Here is a 17,500-nt window from a genome sequence, read left to right on the forward strand (position 1 = left end):
GTGTGTAGGGGTGTCTTAGTGTGTGTGTGTTTGTGTGTACGATAAGGGGCTTGGGGAAGTGCAGGCTATGTGCGTCAATGGGGATTTCGAGGTGAACAGAAACTACAGTCTGTGTAGACTTATCATGAAGGGGTTCAAAAGGGATGTACAGATGTGGCCCACTCCACCGTATGAGCATATAGAGTGAGGCGCACGAGAAAAGTTATCATTTCAAACTACTTTCTCACACGCAAGACAAAAAACTAGAATCTTATGTCAATATTTACAAATGAAATAACAAGGGGGGGCGATGTCACAGCGCTGGAATCTTTACACCTTGCCTGACTGCTCAGTGAACCAGACCTCTCTCTCTCTGCAATAATTACACCCTTCAAAGGGCCCCTTTTCCCTCGGCTTGATTTTGTCTTTTGTCGCTCGCTGAATTTGTCAATTTGAACAAGGCCAAGTTGAGAGATTGGGGGAAAAAAGGCGTGGAGGGTGAGCCGAATGAGAAAATGAGAGAGGAGTGAAAAGAGGGAGAGAAGGGGAGGGTGGGGAGGGGAGGGAGGAAAATGGCAGCAGACGTGTTATTTGACCTAGACTGCTGAGTGAGAGCAGTCTGGCTTGTCAAATCTCTATGCTAACAGTGAATAGCTGTATCTGTTCCGGGCACCGCGGGGTGTCATGCACTATGGCTTCATGCTCCAGGATCACTCTGGATAAAGCCATTGGCTGGATGACACTGGCTGTTCTTTTGTTGTTGTCTCACTTTCACTTTCTTTCCTCCTCTTTTCATGTCTTGGTGGAGGTTGTTTGAGTTTTATAAAATATGTGGAAACAGATGTTCTTATCCATGGCAGATCTCAGCAGCTGCAATATTTTCTTGGATGAATCGGCGTGTTTGTGTGTGAGTGTGTGTTTGTGTGGGTGTCTGTTTTATATCCATGTCTGTCTACTTTCAATGGTAAAAGTGGCACCTCTGTAGACAATGAGAAACAAAGGAATTAGCTGCACATGCCTTATGCTCTCATACTCATCCCCAACAGAATAAACCTCCCAGCTTTGGGTTATTAAACCATCTCAGTCTTTTACCCCCTGTCTTTGTAATATATACCCTATCTTTACTTTGTCCTCTCTCTCTCTCTCTCTCTCTCTCTCTCTCTCTCTCTCTCTCTCTCTCTCTCTCTCTCTTTCTCTTTCTCTCTCTTTCTCTCTTTCACTCTTACTCTCTTTCTCTCTCTGACACACCCACACAGGGCTGATTAACAGGAATAACAATGGAATTAATCTCAGAAATCAAAGAATGGTCCTTTTTTCCCCACTAAGGACTCATGGGTTGTGTTGCCAATCAAAATAGCCAGGCAGATGTACAGAGACATTTTAATATTGGCCAATGTTGAATGCCTAAGAAATGTTAATTTCTCTCACTGGTGTGGTCGCAACCCCTGAGGCAATTCATATAGTGGTCTTTAGGGGAGGGGGAGGTACTTGAGGAATAGACGTGTGGCCCAGGGCATGTGTGTAATTGTATTGAAATAACCACTACACATTGAATGAGTTACAGGCTACGTTTTCTTTTTGTTCTTTCACTCATTCTTTCACTTGTTCATCCTTCTTCTTGATTTCATTCTTTCTTTCTTGTATTCATTCACCCTTTCTTACATTCTCTCTTTTTTCTTTCCTTCATGCTATCTTCCTTCCTTCCTTTCTTTCTTACTTCCCTTGGTTCCGCTGTTGTTGTTTATCCCATGATTTGGACTATCGCTTGTTATTTAGTACATTGCGTTGCCAATTAAAACGAGATCCCTCTTCTTTTCTGACTCTTGTAGCGGTCTTCATTACAGTGTTCCCCAGCAGAAGCTCTGCGTGTCTTATGATACAGACGTGGATATCATGTCATCCACCAGAGGGGGCCAATTATACAGACTGAGGAGCTCTCCAGCTATAATGTGACCTGATGTTCCAGCGTGACATGAGCAACAAGAATTAGAGGAAAACACTTTTTCTTTTTTTTTTTTACAACTTACACAAACGAAAATCACATTATTTATAGCTGCACCCGTTGGTCTCCCGATGCTCCTTCTCTCCCCATTTTCCTTCCTTCACACACAGGGACCCCCCGACACACACACTTCCCCTGTGTGTGTGTTTGTGTGTGTGTGTGTGTGTGTGTATGTGTGTGTGTGTGTGCGTGTGCGTGTGCAGTGGCATTCTCTCTCTCTCTCACACACACACACACACACACACACACATACACACACACACCACACACACACCCTTTTCGGCGGTCTTGTCCTCTCTGCGGGTTCAGACTAATGACTAGTGACAGTCCACTGAGGGGAGCGAGCTGTTTGCAGTCAGCAGTGCGTTTGTTGGTAATTATTTTCCAGAGTGTCACATTAGTGTCAGCCTCGTGGCTGCGAGGACGAGGTCTCTGGCTGGATGGCTGTCTGACCTAACTGAATGGCTGACTTTATATGGATGGCTGACTTGCTGGCTGGCTGCTTGGATGGATGGATGGCTGCTTGGCTGGCTGGCTGGATGACTGGCTTGCTGGATGACTGGCTGGATGGATGGATGGATGGGTGACTGGCTTGCTGGATGGATGGATGGCTGCTTGGCTGGCTGGCTGGCTGGAGGGATGACTGGCTGGCTGAATGACTGGCTGGATGGATGGATGGATGGATGGCTGCTTGGCTGGATGGATGACTGGTTGGCCGGCTGTCTTGCTGGATGATTGGATGGATGGGTGGCTGGCTGGCTGGCTGGCTGAATGGCTGGTTGGATGTATGAATGGATGGCTGGTTAGATGGATGGATGGATGGATGGTTGTCTGACCTAGCTAATTGGCTGACTGGCCGGCTATCTAACTGTTTGCCTGACTGGATATCTGGATAGTTGTCTAGGAAGCTTGCTTGTTGACGAAATGCATGATTGGGTAGCCTGATTGTAAGGATGCCCATTAGCTGATTCCTTATGTTATATTACAAATAGCATACACCGTAAATGTAACTGACTGACTTGCTGGCTATCTGGATAGCTGGATATCTGGGTAGTTGTCCAGCAGGTTTGCTTGTTGACTGGCTAAATGCCTGCTGGATGCCTCTCACATAGATGTGAACGATGAATAGAAAAAGAGAATAAGAGATGGTGTGTGTGTTTGTGTGTGTGTGTGTGTGTGTGTTTGTGTGCGTGCGTGCATAATGTGTGTGTGTTTGTGTTTGTGTGCGTGCGTGCGTGCGTGTGTGTGTGTGTGTAACTATCTCAATAGTGATCTGACAAATCCCCATGAAGTTCACTGAGTGTGGCTCCAGCAGATCAGGAGGTGACGCCGCCACTGAGGGCCCTGAATGGGAACACATGCAGGATTGTATGTGAATCACCCTTTGCTCAAGTGCATCTATGTGAATGTAGGTGTGTGTGTGTGAGTGTGCATGTCCCTGGGTCCCTTGTGAGGAAATGTGTGTGTGGGTGTGTGTGTGTGTGCGCGTATGTGTGTGTGTATGCGCGTGTTGGTGTGCATGTGTGTGTGTGTGTGTGTGTGTGTGCGTGCCTTTGTCTGTGTGTGTTGTGGGCACAGTCCCTCGGTCTCTTGGGAGGAAATGATCAATGATTGAGAACTTAATGCACCTCTCTGTATTCCTCGTCACATTCACACTCGCCAGCAGCTTTGTCGCGCATGCACAGACACACACACGTACATGACTCCACTCCCTTTCTTTCTATCACTTTCTCTCATTGTTTCACACACACACACACACACACACACACACAGACGCACACACACAAACAGAGAAATGTACACACACACACAAGGTTGCATGTTTGACAGCTCATCCCTCACACGTTCCCTTCCACTCCATCTTACAGCTGTCTGGATGATGGTCTCTCTCTCTCTCGCTCTCTCTCTCTCTCCATCCCCCCTCCATCTCTCTCTCCCTCCCTCTCTCTCTTCCTCCCATTCTCTCTATCTCACTGTCCCCCTTCTCCCCCTTAACTCTCCCCCCCCCCACACCCCCACCGGCCCTGTCTGTTGCAGCTTAGTATTTGCAGGATGTTGTCATGTCACTTCTTTCCTTAAGTTAATAAAGTGACCTCCCTCTGTCTCCATAGCACTGCTACTAGGACGGACTCTGTTGATACAGAGAGAAGGTAGTGTGTGTGTGTGTGCGCGTATTTGTGGTACCCCAGCGTTCCACCCCCAGCTCTCGCTCTCCTTCAGCTCATTGCTAAACCCCCGTGTGGCCCCGTGTGGCCCCTGAATGGCCCCTGAATGGCCCCTGCATGCTGCTGTTTCTGTGTCGTCTGCAGTGGCACAGACAGTTTAAATATAAACAATGACAAAGACATCGGCTGAACCTGGTGTGTTGTTGGTGTGTTGTTGGTGTGTTGTTGTTTACACTCCTGTTGGTCTTTCAGCGTTGTTACAGATCACAAGCTGGAACATGCTGCGCTAATTGTTGGGGGAACCCAATTAGGCCTCTTTGACATCCCAAAAGTCTATATACCTCTGTTTGTGTGTGTGTGTGTGTGTGTGTGTGTGTGTGTGTGTGTGTGTGTGTACGTGCACGTGTGCGTACTTGCTTGTGTGTGGGTGCGAGTGTGTGTGGGGGTACGTGTGTGTGTGTGTGTGTGTGCCTACGTGCGTGCGCATGTGTGTGCGCCAACACGGAGGCTGTGTGTAGATAAACTCCATCATTGATACCTTTATCCACCGCAATTCACGATGGAAAACGTGAAGGGTCTCTAATTGTGGAACTAGGAGCCCTGCTGTAATTATCTCAGGCAATCTTCACTAATGAGTGCCGGGGAAACGATAACAGCGACAACACACACACTGACGTCACAGAACAGAAGAAGAAAGAGAACCGAGGCGACCAGACACTTGTTTACTTCTCCAATTAACCAGGGAGAAATTATTTTAAAGACTCCATTGATGACCTCTGGCACTCTCATAAAATAAGCCGAGCGACCTCATTGAGCTGATTTAATTCACTTCCTCTCTACTCTCAGTGGTCGGGGATTACACACAACAGGAGGAGCGGGAGGAGGAGGAGAATAGGGGAAATTAAACGCAAGTAACAATAAGAAGAACAAGCAGAAGTCTGGAAGTGATCAGAAACAACGACATTAGCGCTCGCTATTCAATCAAGCGTGACGCAATGTTGCAAATAGCCTCTAAAACCAAAGTAAGCAGCATGAGGAAAGCTAAAATAGTAAGGACAATTTAAATGCATAAAGATAATAAAAAAGTATACAAAATACAAAAAAAGTTTAAAACCAAAAAATAATAGAATGAAAATGTCACTTGGTGCGATAATTGTTTGTAGGTGTTTATGTCTGTCTGTCTGTCTGTCTGTCTGTCCGTCAATAAGTATCCGTGTGTGTGTGCGTGTTTGTGAGGGTGTGTGCACGCTCACGCATGTGTGCGTGTGTGTGTGTGTCAGTTATAAAAAGAAAGCCGAGTGACTCACCTCATGCCAGAAAAATGAAGACATACAATTAACATCGCATCCCATCATTCTCAGCTGAGTGGGCACGCCTGTAATTGGTTGAGTGACCGGTCTGCGTGGCTCGGGGTGGCAATTTATTTCTGGGAGCCCAGCAGTTTTTACCCAGGGCTGTTAACGGCCCCTGTGCCATAACCTGGCTGAGACAGCAGGGACATCATTAACACTTCAGTAAGCCTGCAGGACAGTCACCCTGGATCCACAGTGCAGCACCCACAGCCAGCACCACCACCAGCAGCAGCATGCACGTGCACACACACACATGTACATGCACGCATGCACTCGCGCACGCACACACGCACAGACAGACACAGACGGCCAAATTGGAGGAGCAGGATAAATGTGAGAATAATCACATGTCAATGAAGCTGCTTTTGGACTTTAAATATATAAATATATATATAGCATTTGACAAAATGAGGACTAGGATCTATAGCTCCAAAAAGCAACTTCATTTATAAACATAAACTTTGTTCATTGAATCGTGAATGCTGCCACAGAAAATTCTATCTTGGCACACAGTGTCACACAGTAGGTTACATACGGTCATGTCTAAACTCATCTCACCAGAACTCCCTCTTGGGAAACTAACATACACATACTTGTGATAACAAGACCTCAGCCATTTCAGAGACCCTTGTGATTGGCTGTAAGTTTGAGAAATTACCACCTCTATAAACGGAACTTGCCGTAAACTCTGGACTCGACTTTTTGCGATGTTACGATTTGAGCCAATGCCGTCTTTCCAAGTTCAATGATCATAATATATAAATATTACCCTAGAGAATCTGCATCAGAAAAAATCACACATCGCAATTAATAATGACTACAGTATAGTGGAACGCATGTTAACTTACAGAGCAGCTGAAAAATATGAACGTAAATTCATCGTATGTCAAATCATGTCTGCTACTTCTGAAATACCGTTTTTCAAGTGTATTTTTGCCACGATGAGGGGATAGCATCAAGTCCCATTCAGTTCCACTCATTCAGATGAGGAGTGGTGGTGAGGGTGTTTGACACCCAGCTGAAAGGTACCGAGTTGTAACCCCTTTAGTCCTCCTGCAGGCATCCTGAGGCAAAATGTTTAACACCTACCTGCTCAAAATGTATAAAATAAGTGTCTTGTTAGAATGAAACCTTGAAAACCTTGTTAGAATGAATGGTTCTCCCCTGGTGTCGCCTCAGGACCCATGAGTGTCATTAGCCTTTAAGAAAATAATAAGCAACGTCTCATGTATCAGTGAAACATTGAGCGGACAAAATGCTGCAACAATTGGGGCTAAACTCAACAAAATAGGACGCCGTTTACACCTGAATTTACTTCAAAACATTAGTTAATTCACAGGCTTCTCTCTAAAGCTTAAGGTTTGGCACGCGCTCCGCGACCTACTCAACATGCGACCCAACCTGTTGAAAATCCCTCGTCAAAACAAGTAAGTAGTGAAACGTAAATAGGCGGTGATCCATCTGGCAAAACCAGAGCAAAGCATACAGAAAGGTGCCTCGATGGATGTCTGGACAGATGGCAACAGCAGGGGTAAGCTGTATTAAAAAAGAAACCTGCATGTAAGTGAACACTTTGAGTGACGTAAACAGAGAGAAAGGCTTCGGTTAGCTGGGGCGCCTGGACGCAGCGACGGAAGTATATCATGCTCTATGCTCGTGGTAAGCGGTTGTCTAACCTCAAAACATATGTATGTGGCAGCGGCTTGCTCGTTTGGAGAAGTAATGACCTTCTCCCGTGGCACGAAGACACGTGTGGCGCTCTGACAGCCAGACAGAGAGAAAGAGAGAGAGAAAGGGAGAGAGAGACAGTGTGGTCTCTTGCATATGTGGCCATTTTAATAGTCTGCATCTGCTGTCTGCCACCTCTTCCTCCAAAACACACACACACATAAACACGCATGAACACATGCACAGGCGCACACATACACGAGTGCAAAGACATACGTGCGCAGACACACACACACACACAGACACGCGCATGCACACATGCTCAAGTCCACACACTCGTAAACCAACCACACACAAACACACACCCACACAAACAAACATACACAAATGCTCTCTCAAACAAACACACACACACACACACACACAGAAGGACACCTGCTTCTTTACAAACAGCCGGTCTTAAAGATGAGGAGGACCAGGATGTATAATCTGGAGCTCTCAATGAATTCAGAAGACAGACAAATCAGGATTCTATCCTGTTCAGCAGACACACACACACACACACACACACACACACACACACACACACACATGCAGACACACACACAGAATTGGCTACAAACAGACAAGAGAGCGAGAGCAAATTTCATTTCATACTCTACGATTACACACTGCATGCTGGGTAGAGTTAGCACCCTGAAATTGAACCTGCTGACTTCCAGCTGTTTTCTCCCTGCACGCAATTTCTTCCTGTACGCTCCTTGGCTCTGATATTCCCCATTTCCAATTTCTGATCTCTCTCTCTCTCTTGCTCTCCATCTCTGATCTCTCTCACCCCTATGCGTGCACACACACATATTTACATACACTCGCCTTCTCTTTTCCCCCCAATGGGTCCCTCCATCCAGTTAAAAACACACACACACACACACACACACACACACATACATACATACATACATACATACACACAAACTCACACCTACACACACACACACACACGGCCAAATGGCTGTTCATTAAAGACAGGGACCTGAGGGGAAGCAATCGTCTGAGAGACGGAAATTGCGTGTCACGTTAGATTAGCAGTGTAAAGCCTCTGGATTGGCTCGGGGGAATAAAGAATTATTTCAATTACATTATTTCAAAAAGTCTTTAAGCATCCCAATACCGATAAAAACAAATTAAGAGTGATTTTGGCTGATTTGTGGTCCCGCCGAGCGAGGCTTTCTGACAATATGCTCGGGACAGGGGATATGAATAATGTGGATATCACGCTGGGGCTAATGTTTCCAGCTTGAAAGCAGATTATCTGTGACAAATAACACCATTCATTTGTATTGTGTCTCATCAAAAGGGAATGTTCTTATGTGTCAATCTTGTGCGGCCCGGTGCCTGATCCAGTCAATGCAAGCAGGCTTAGTGCGACATAAAACGGTTTAATTCAATCACTGGCCATTCAACGAATAGACAAAGTATCTAGGGCTTACAGTCTAATAGGGATTTGGGGATTTTTTAATGAATTTGTATATGTTGGTGTTAATGGTTTTTACATTTACAGTCTGATTAATAAGCTTGTACAACTTCCTAATTCAGGTTGTATCAGTGATACTTATCTTAGTTTTCTGTTTTAAATATCATGCATACTTTGCTACCAGTCCAATTCCGCAATGCTAAATGCATCTCTTCTGGCGAGATGACACTTAACAATACATTATTTGAAGAGATTGTTTTCTTGTGTGTCTCTAGTAGTGAATAGGTCTGTCTCCCTGGGAGCGAGGCATCGGGGAAGGACATAGGCTGGAGAGAAAGAGGGCAGGGAGAGGGAGAGAGGAGGGATTGTCAAAAGGAGCGCCTGCGACGAGGACCGGGAGCTGAGAGGCTGCTGACACACCGACAGCAACCGCCACAGATAACAGACGCGTCTACCGACGCACGGCTTTTTTTCTTTCCAAGGTAGCCCGCCACTTTGTTTAAAGTTAGCGAACAATCGAAAGAGGTTTTAAGGGATTATTTTGTTAAGGGGGTGAGCGGCGCTCCAGCCTTTTGAACATCTGGACTCTGGTTTCAAAGGTCCGCGTGACTCCGCAGCCCGAGAGAAAGTTGCACATCCTTTCTGTTTTAACCCTGGATCCTGCAGCTGAAGTCCATCGCGTTTAGTAAGTAAAGTACCCTGCATGATCATCGGAGAACCGATCGCGGATCACCTTGATTTGTTAAGCCTATTAGTAGTTTATTCTATGTATGCATGATTTTTATGTTGTTTGTTGAAGGTTATGCGAGGTGTATCAAACTTTAAATGCACTTTAATAGCTTTACTTAACCTTAAAAAAGCTGATTCAAAGTGAATCGGTTGTATGCTACACTTCGATGTAAATCTGTTTCCTAAATATATTATTTTACACGTCTCCAACTTTTTCTACACGTGCGTCGTTATTTTTTATTGATGATCTCATCAGTTTTATTTAAAGTAGGACAACATCATCTGGACAGTGTGTAATTTTCATTTTCCCAAGAATATAATCCGGGATCTATGTTTTTAAATGTAATTTGTTAATCAGAGGAGGATTGATGTTGTCCAATAAAGGTGACTGTCCAAAATCAATGGATGTAAAGATTGGTCTAAACTTCTAATTAGACATTATGCCTGGAAATAATCTATGCTAATGTTATTCTATTTATTGCATTTCAGTTTGAGATAGTGGTAACAACATTCATTAAAAATGCAATTTTGCCACAGGTTATTGCCAAATGAAGACATATTGTTAATAGTAATTTGTTAATTCAATTATATACATTTCATTTTATTTCCTTTAATTCATTCCGATTGAAATTTTTAAAAAAAATCTTTCTTATGATAAAGCATTTTGTGGGTCGGTTCCATTCCTATTTCAAATATATAATTATTTAAATATTCATTAGTTGAATATTAGATTGATAAAATAGTTGTCCTAATTTGTAGCTAGCTAATAATATAATATTTCACCTAAATATAAGGATTCAGGATACTTATTAATGAGAAGTTGGTTGAAAGTAATTTGTGTGTTTTATTACCTTTTTCTGTTCAGTTGTGAATCATTTTTACAGGCTCTCAATTGTGTGTTTTTTATGGCTTACAAATACTTACATTTGAAGTCAAGCTGTCATATCGAAATCAATGCATAAAATAATTTACTTAAGTCTTCTACCCCAGTAATCAAAAACAGTGTGGGAACTGTTGAAATAAGAGAAAGTTGGAATGTTTAAAAAATGAGTTTGACTGACAAAAATGATCATTGTCATGTCCTCCACTCCTCTTCTCTCCTCCTCCTCCTCCTCCTCCTCCTCTTCCTCCCTGCAGGTACAGACCCTGAGTGTGTGTGAGGTCTGACGGCCCGCACCCAAGCTCACACCCCAACGAGACCCCCTCCTCCTTCCCCCCCCCTCCCCCCCTCCCCCCCTCCTCACGCGAGACAAAGGGGGGCAGATCGGGAATCCTCCGTCGGCTCTCAATGGACCTCCACAGGCCCTTCAAGATGGACAGCCCCTCCTACCTCCCTCCCCCGCTGGCGTCCCCCGCCCTCATGGTGCTGGCCTCCACCGCCGAGTCTGGCCGCGACGCCTCCGTGCCCTGCCAGGCGCCCCGGCCCTTCGGGGTGCCCGTGTCCATGTCGGAGAAGGACCTCCACCTGCCCTTCCCGTCGGCCTCCTACACCTTCACCTCCATGTACCACCACCACCACCACCACCGCCAGGGCGGCGGCGGCGGCGGCGGCGGCGGCGGCGGCCCCGTGTCCGGGAGCTTCGCCGCGCGGGACTTCCCGGCCTCGCTGCTCCACCACCTGCACCCCCACTTCAACCCCCCCGGCCTGGACTGCTCCCCGCTGGGCATGCTGAACCACGGCGGGCTCCAGGGGGCCTTCCGACCCTTCTCCTCCCCCCACGAGGACAGGGACCTGGGGGCGTACCACTCGGCCTTCACCCCCGCCAAGCGGCTGAAGGGGAGCTTCGGCGAGGTGGAGGGGAAGGAGTTTGGGGACTTTGGCTCCCCGGGCGGTGGGTCCCTGAAGGCCGGGGAGGAGTCGGCGGGCAGGAAGCTGTTCTCCATGTCGGGCCTGCTGTCGGACAGGGAGGCCTCGTCCAGCCCGGAGGAGCTGCAGGAGCGCAGTGAGTAGGCAGAGGCTGTGTGTCTCTCTTTGCTTGTCTCTTTCCTTCCGCTCTCAGTTCTCCCTCGGTGTCTCTCGTTGTCCCTTGTTGTCTCTCGCTGTCTCTTGTTGTCTCTCGCTGTCTCTTGTTGTCTCTCGTTGTCTCTCCTTCTCCCGCGTTGTCTCTCCCTCTCTGTCGTTGTCTGTCCCTCTGTCTCTGTCTCTCTCTCTCTCTCTGTCTCTCTCACAAACACTATTTTTCAGTCTCTCTCTCTTCTTCTATCTCTTTCTCGCTCTAGCCATCACTTTTTCTATCGCTATCTCTCTCTCTCTCTCTCTCTCTCTCTCTCACTCTCTCCTTCTCATTTTTCCGCTCTCCATTCCCCCTCTCTCTCTATTTAATTCCCTCTCTATCCCTTTACCACTCAATTTTGTGTTTGGCATTCGCCCCACAATGTGAGGTAATATTTTGGTTAATAGTTTTACATGACCCTCAACTGTGTCTCCCAGAAGAAGCCCTTTCTTTGGGGACCATACTTATTTTTCCTCTAGTGGAAAAGATGTCCTCCATTTAAAAATGTGTGTCTGTGAAGGATCCCACACAACACACTTGCTCTGCTTGAACCCTTTAACCTATTATTTGTACTCTTTATGTATGCCATGCTCCCACATGCCCCCCCCCACACACACACACACTCACACACTCACACACACAGACACACCCAACATGGCTCCTGTCATAGAGTTGTCAAACATGAGCAGCCTAATTGTCACATCAAACACCTCACATAACCTGACATGTCATTTGTGTGCGTGTGTGTGTGTGTGTGTGTGTGTGTGTGTGTGTGTGTGTGTGTGTGTGTGTGTGTGTGTGTGTGCATGTGCCTGTGCAAGTGTGTCTCCACATTTGCATATGGTTACACCACCCAGTACAACTACATTGACCAGGGTTGACAAATTGAAAGGAATCTCTGTGCTTAGTGACATCCATCAAAAAAAGCATGTGTATATATTCACGTGTGTGTGTGTGTGTGTGTGTCTGTCTGTGTGTGTGTGTGTGTGTGTGTTCCCTCCCATGCAATCCTAGCCCTCATCATCGTTCTAGTTGGTCAGTAAATTGTAAACGCGGGTCGCAAGAAAACTGTGCACCGTTCGACAAAATGAAACAGTGTCACTTATCGGGGGCCCCCCAGTGATCATTAGTTTAACACCATTAGGGCCCTCCGGTACACACTCAGATCTCCCTCAGACGGGGAGGACACACGCATGGCAGCCTATGGACACATGACAAAGGAAGAGTGAGAGTGTGTACGAGTGACACCCCATCAGAGATAACGAGCTGGCAGAGGGCGAGAGAGAGGGAGAGAGAGGGAGAGAGGGAGGGAGAGAGTGAGAGAGAGAGAGAGAGGGGGAGAGAGGGGAGGGTGGTCTGAGAGTAAAGAAGAGAGAGAGCGAGAGAGAGGGCGAGAAAGAGAGAGAGAGAGAGCGATGGGCTAAGAGAGAGAGAGGGAGAGAGAGGGCGAGAAAGAGAGAGAGAGAGAAAGAAAGAGAGAGAGAGAGAGGGAGAGAGGGAGAGGGAGAGAGAGAGAGAGAGAGAGGAAGAGGGTATTACAGGGGGATGCAAGGTGACGCTCCTTACCCTCAGCTCAATATGGCCGCCCCCACACCAGCCGTCTGATTTGTTGACAAATGAGTGGGAGAGGTGTCAGTCAGCACGCCGGCCACCAGCGAGCTCATTACCGCTGGGGATAATTAGCCAATGGCTGTGCTGCCGACGCAAGGCCCTGCCTTGCCTCCGTGTGGGGGACAGAGATAGAGAGAGCGACAGTGAGGGAGAGAGAGCAAAAGTAAGAGAGAGAGAGAGAGAGAGCTACAGTGAGAGAGAGAGAGAGGGAGAGCGAGAGAGAGAGAGAGACGGGAACGGAGCGTGAGGGGAGGCGAGACATATGGAATGATGTGAAATCAAACCCACTCAGTGTCGGCCGCCGAGGGAGAGCGCCTGACAGATGAAAGAGAGACAGAGGGAGAGAGACAGAGGCAGAGATGGAGAGAGGAGAGCGAGAGAGAGCGAGAGCACCCAGAGCCTCGCCAGATCATAGAAGGGTTACCACCGGATATAATGACAATGAAAAGGGGGGGCCTGGGGGGGGGACACGTTGATATCCCCTCTCATTCGTACCACCTTGAAAGTAACTTTCATCCCACACAGTGCGGGGAGGAGGTGGAAAAAAAACAGGGGCAGAGTTGTCTTAAGAAAAGTTTGGATTGTGCTTGTGTGCGTGTCACTTTGTATACATATCTGCAATGCGTGTTTGTGTGCTTTTTTTTGTTACTGTGAGTTTGTGTGGACATGTCTGTGTCGCTCATGTGTGTGCAAGGGGGGGGGGGGGGGTTGTTTATTTTTGCGTGTGCGTGTGCTCCTGTGCGAGAGTGTGTGTTTGTCTCTGTGTGCCAAACGCATTTGTGTTTAATGTATCGCCAATCAGCGCACATAGTGTGTGCATTAGTGTTTGAGCGACGTGCACGTGTGCATGTGTGTGTGTGTGTGTGTGTGCGCTCGCGTGCATGTGTGTGTCTTTGTTTGTGTGTGTGTGTGTGTGCATAGGCAAGTGCGTGTTCATGTGCGTGTGTGCGTCTTTGTTGAAACTTCCTGATGGTATCGGCGGGGCTGTGTGAGCGACAGGGCCAGGGAGGCGGAGTGGCAGGGAGGAATCTCAATATGGAATTTTAATAAGGACAGGAAGAGGGAAGGGATGCTGAGTGCGGCGCCCGATGCACGAGGTGTGTCTGTCTGGAAATGTTTGCCTGTGCACTCGTGCATGCGTGGCTCCTCTCACCTCCTCATTTTGGGAATCTCATTTTGGGAATTCTGACAAGGACAAAAGAGATGAGGGAGGATAGGAGGAAAAGGTGGAGCAAGCATCTCGGCAGCTCTCCCTCTCCCAGAAGTGAGTTTGTGGAGGGGATGAAAAAAAGAGAAAGGATATAGATTCTTTGGCATTGGAAGCTGCTTTTCTGGATTTATCCAATTAGATTGGAGCTGAGGCAAACTAAGAGCTTTAATGCAATTGAGCTCCGGGCGCTTTTCTAAGTCTGACATCCACTTGTTCCTCTTGACTGGTTAACAGACAGTCACTTCAGGACCAAAAGTCTTAAGTGTTAAGCTTCAAATCTCCTTGGGATGTGAGGCTCTGGCTGCCAGCAAACTGCCAGCAGACTGCCAGCAGTGTCCTCTCCTCTCCTCACTCAAGTTCAACTCCACGGTAGATAACTGATCCACTGTTACTTTAGCCATGTACACACAAGGCATGCCTTCGTAATTCCTACATTGGATTTAGTGTTCATCATCCTTTTAATCATCATAATTACAAATAATACAATTTCATGAAATACTATTAACAAGGTTCTAGTTTTTCTAGTAGTTGTAAAAAAAACATGTGATGACCTAAACATTCCTTTCAACCCTCATATTTAAAATGAATCACTTATGAAATACTAGCTGCAACAATGGTCTTTATTGCAGACCACCCTGCTCAAACTTTCCTTCCTACCTTCCTGTGTAAAGGATGCTGTGTCTTTGACCTTTGACCCTTGCACTCCTAATCGCTTTCGCAGATAGACAACGTCTTCCTCTGTTAGGATGAGTGGTAAATCACCTTGAATAGGCTAACACAAGAAGCTCAATTACTGTATGAAGGAAATGTGCATAAATGTTTGGCAGTGTTGCGCCAACCCCCAGAAAGCACTGTATCTCCCCTGGGTGCCCATATTTGTCTCTTTCGATCGGCGGGGTTAGGTAAAGAGTTCGGTCCCCCATCTGCCTGGTGTATCAGCACGTTGGTGGACAACTTCTCCACTCAGTTTACCATGTTCCCCCAGCCTCCTCTCTCTCTCTCTCTCTCTCTCTCTCTCTCTCTCTCTCTCTCTCTCTCTCTCTCTCTCTCTCTCTCTCTCTCTCTCTCTCTCTCTCTCTCTCTCTCTCTCTCTCTCGTCTTCCCCGCAGCAGACCTGCCTCTGTTTTATCAGGGATGGTCTGGGACGCTGCGTGTTTCCTCTGACAGCTGTTCAAACAGCCGCGCGAGCTTTCAAAGGGCAGATGTCTTCACTGGAGCGGGTCATGCTTATTTTCCTTGGGGAGTCGATGCTTGCGGCCCCGGGTTCCAGGGCTTTTAAAACAGCCCATTTCATTTGTCTTCTCCTCCTAATTCCTCTTCTTCTGCCTATTTCGCAACAACACCGGTGGAGAATTTGGAAGAACTACCACATGGCACAATGTTTGTTTGTGTGTGTGTGTGTGTGTGTGTGTATACAGCTGAGTTTTTGTGTGCGTGTGCATGCATCTACGTGTATATGTGTATTTGTGCGTGTGTGTGTATGTTTATGCATGTGTCTCTCTGTCTGCACATGTTTATGTGTTTCTGTGTGTGTGTGTGTGTGTGTGTGTGTGTGTGTGTGTGTGTGTGTGTGTGTGTGTGTGTGTGTGTGTGTGTGTGTGTGTGTGTGTGTGTAGTGGGGAATCTGCATCCCGCGTCGGTGGCAGAGTGGTGGTGCGAGCTGGGACAACACAAGCAAAACGTTCCCGGTTCCTCCGCGCTGTGATCCGGGGGTCATGTCCCAGCCCGGGTTCCTTAGCGGGGAACCGGGTCAGAAAACAAACGGCGGGAAGTTCAGAGCCGGCCTGCCTGCAGAGCCCTATGAACACTGTTGGGACACGCAAAGCAAATACTGTATGTCGGGTGGGGGGATTGAAAGGAATCATAGCTAGAGTGTGTTTGATTCCCTATTTGAAGGGGGCTCTGTGTAGGATTTTTACATGCATAAATCACCTTGAATTGGCACTATATGAACAGGTTGTGATTCAGCTCTATCCGTTGTGTAGGACCAGCCTGTGGGCTGATTTGTTGTTTTTGTCACACTCTGTGAATGTAAGACCTTGAGCAGGCTGCAGTTCACTTAGTGGCCAGAGGAGCCAGTAATGAGAAGCAATTTCTGAGTCGTACACATAGTGTCTTCAAAGTAAGTAAATGTCTGTTATGTCTATCTACAGCCGAATGAGGTAACAAAATTATGATTGAGCCTTTGGCCCACTGATGAAAGCCCTTGCATTTGTAGTACTACGAATCCTAGGCACTTGGTGTCGGTGGTGACACCGTTTCGATCTACAGGGAATCTGTGTGATTGCCACTTTAAGTGAATCAAACTGTAGTTTCGGATTTAACGTCACCTTCAACCTGGATCAGGTCAGACCTCTGGTTCAGACCACACATTGGGAGAAACCTATGATTTAGAATTGACAATGTACGGACGAAGTGCATACATTGTCAAACACAGGGGCAAAATATTCCGAAAGAACGGCAAACTTCCAGAGCAGTGTAGAGCTTCAAAACATGTGGCGAGGAGGAGAAAGGAAGACGAATTATTTACATGTAACACACGCACAGCCCGGCGCCTCTGCCAGATGTGTTCAGTGTGCGAGTGGCCTCCACAGTCGGTTATTCATGGCTTGTTAGTTGAGTAGCATAGTGGCTGAACACAATCAATAAGACATAGATTCCTTTTTGGCTTGGCTCATGGATTATCTTGTGTGTGATGTTTGATGGGTTTAGCTTGTTCCAGGACACAGATTTAAGCGTGTGTGCGTGTCCGTGTGTGTGTGTGTGTGTGTGTGTGTGTGTGTGTGTGTGTGTGGTGGGATGTGTTTAAGCTTGTTGTTTTGTGTAAAACTGGGATTGTATTCATTGCGTGTGCCCTTGTGCAAATGTGCCAATGTGCTTGTTCTTTACCTATGGTAACCCCCCTACCCCCACCCTCTGCTCCTTCATGCACACACACACAGACACACAGACACACAGACACACACACATACACACATACACACACACACACACACACACACACACGCACACACTCTCTCTTTGCTCATAATGGCCGCTTGTCCGGGCCTGTGTCTGCTGATTCAATAACAGGCAGGACGGCCGTGTGGTGTTTTCTGCGGGGCTGTCGTCGATGGCGGCAGGTATTGAGTGGCGCTTCCTGTTGAAAGACACGGTGTTTACACCCCAGCGACTGGCGACACGCGATCAATAGCCGCGGCTCGATGCTCATGCATACGCATTCAGTATCAGCTGGTTGCCACGGCGCCGGGGGATATTCAGGACACACGCCAGCGACGCTGGGCCCGCCCGGCCGCGCATTAAGGACAGAGGGTCT

At 47.2% G+C, this 17,500-nt stretch overlaps 1 protein-coding gene across 1 annotated transcript in view; it reads left to right on the forward strand.

The window, feature by feature from the left end:
- Nucleotides 1-10,657: 10,657 nt before the first annotated feature.
- Nucleotides 10,658-17,500, forward strand: part of LOC307077940 (E3 ubiquitin-protein ligase RNF220-like) — a gene marked incomplete at both ends in the record, with an annotated part of 29,609 nt that continues 22,766 nt past the window's right edge. The window contains one exon of the mRNA XM_079739459.1: nucleotides 10,658-11,312. Within this exon, the coding sequence (XP_079595585.1) occupies nucleotides 10,658-11,312 (655 nt within the window). The remainder of the gene's footprint in view (nucleotides 11,313-17,500) is intronic.

Source organism: Pollachius pollachius, assembly GCF_949987615.1.
Source record: "Pollachius pollachius genome assembly, chromosome: 7".
Classification (NCBI taxonomy): Eukaryota; Metazoa; Chordata; class Actinopteri; order Gadiformes; family Gadidae; genus Pollachius; species Pollachius pollachius.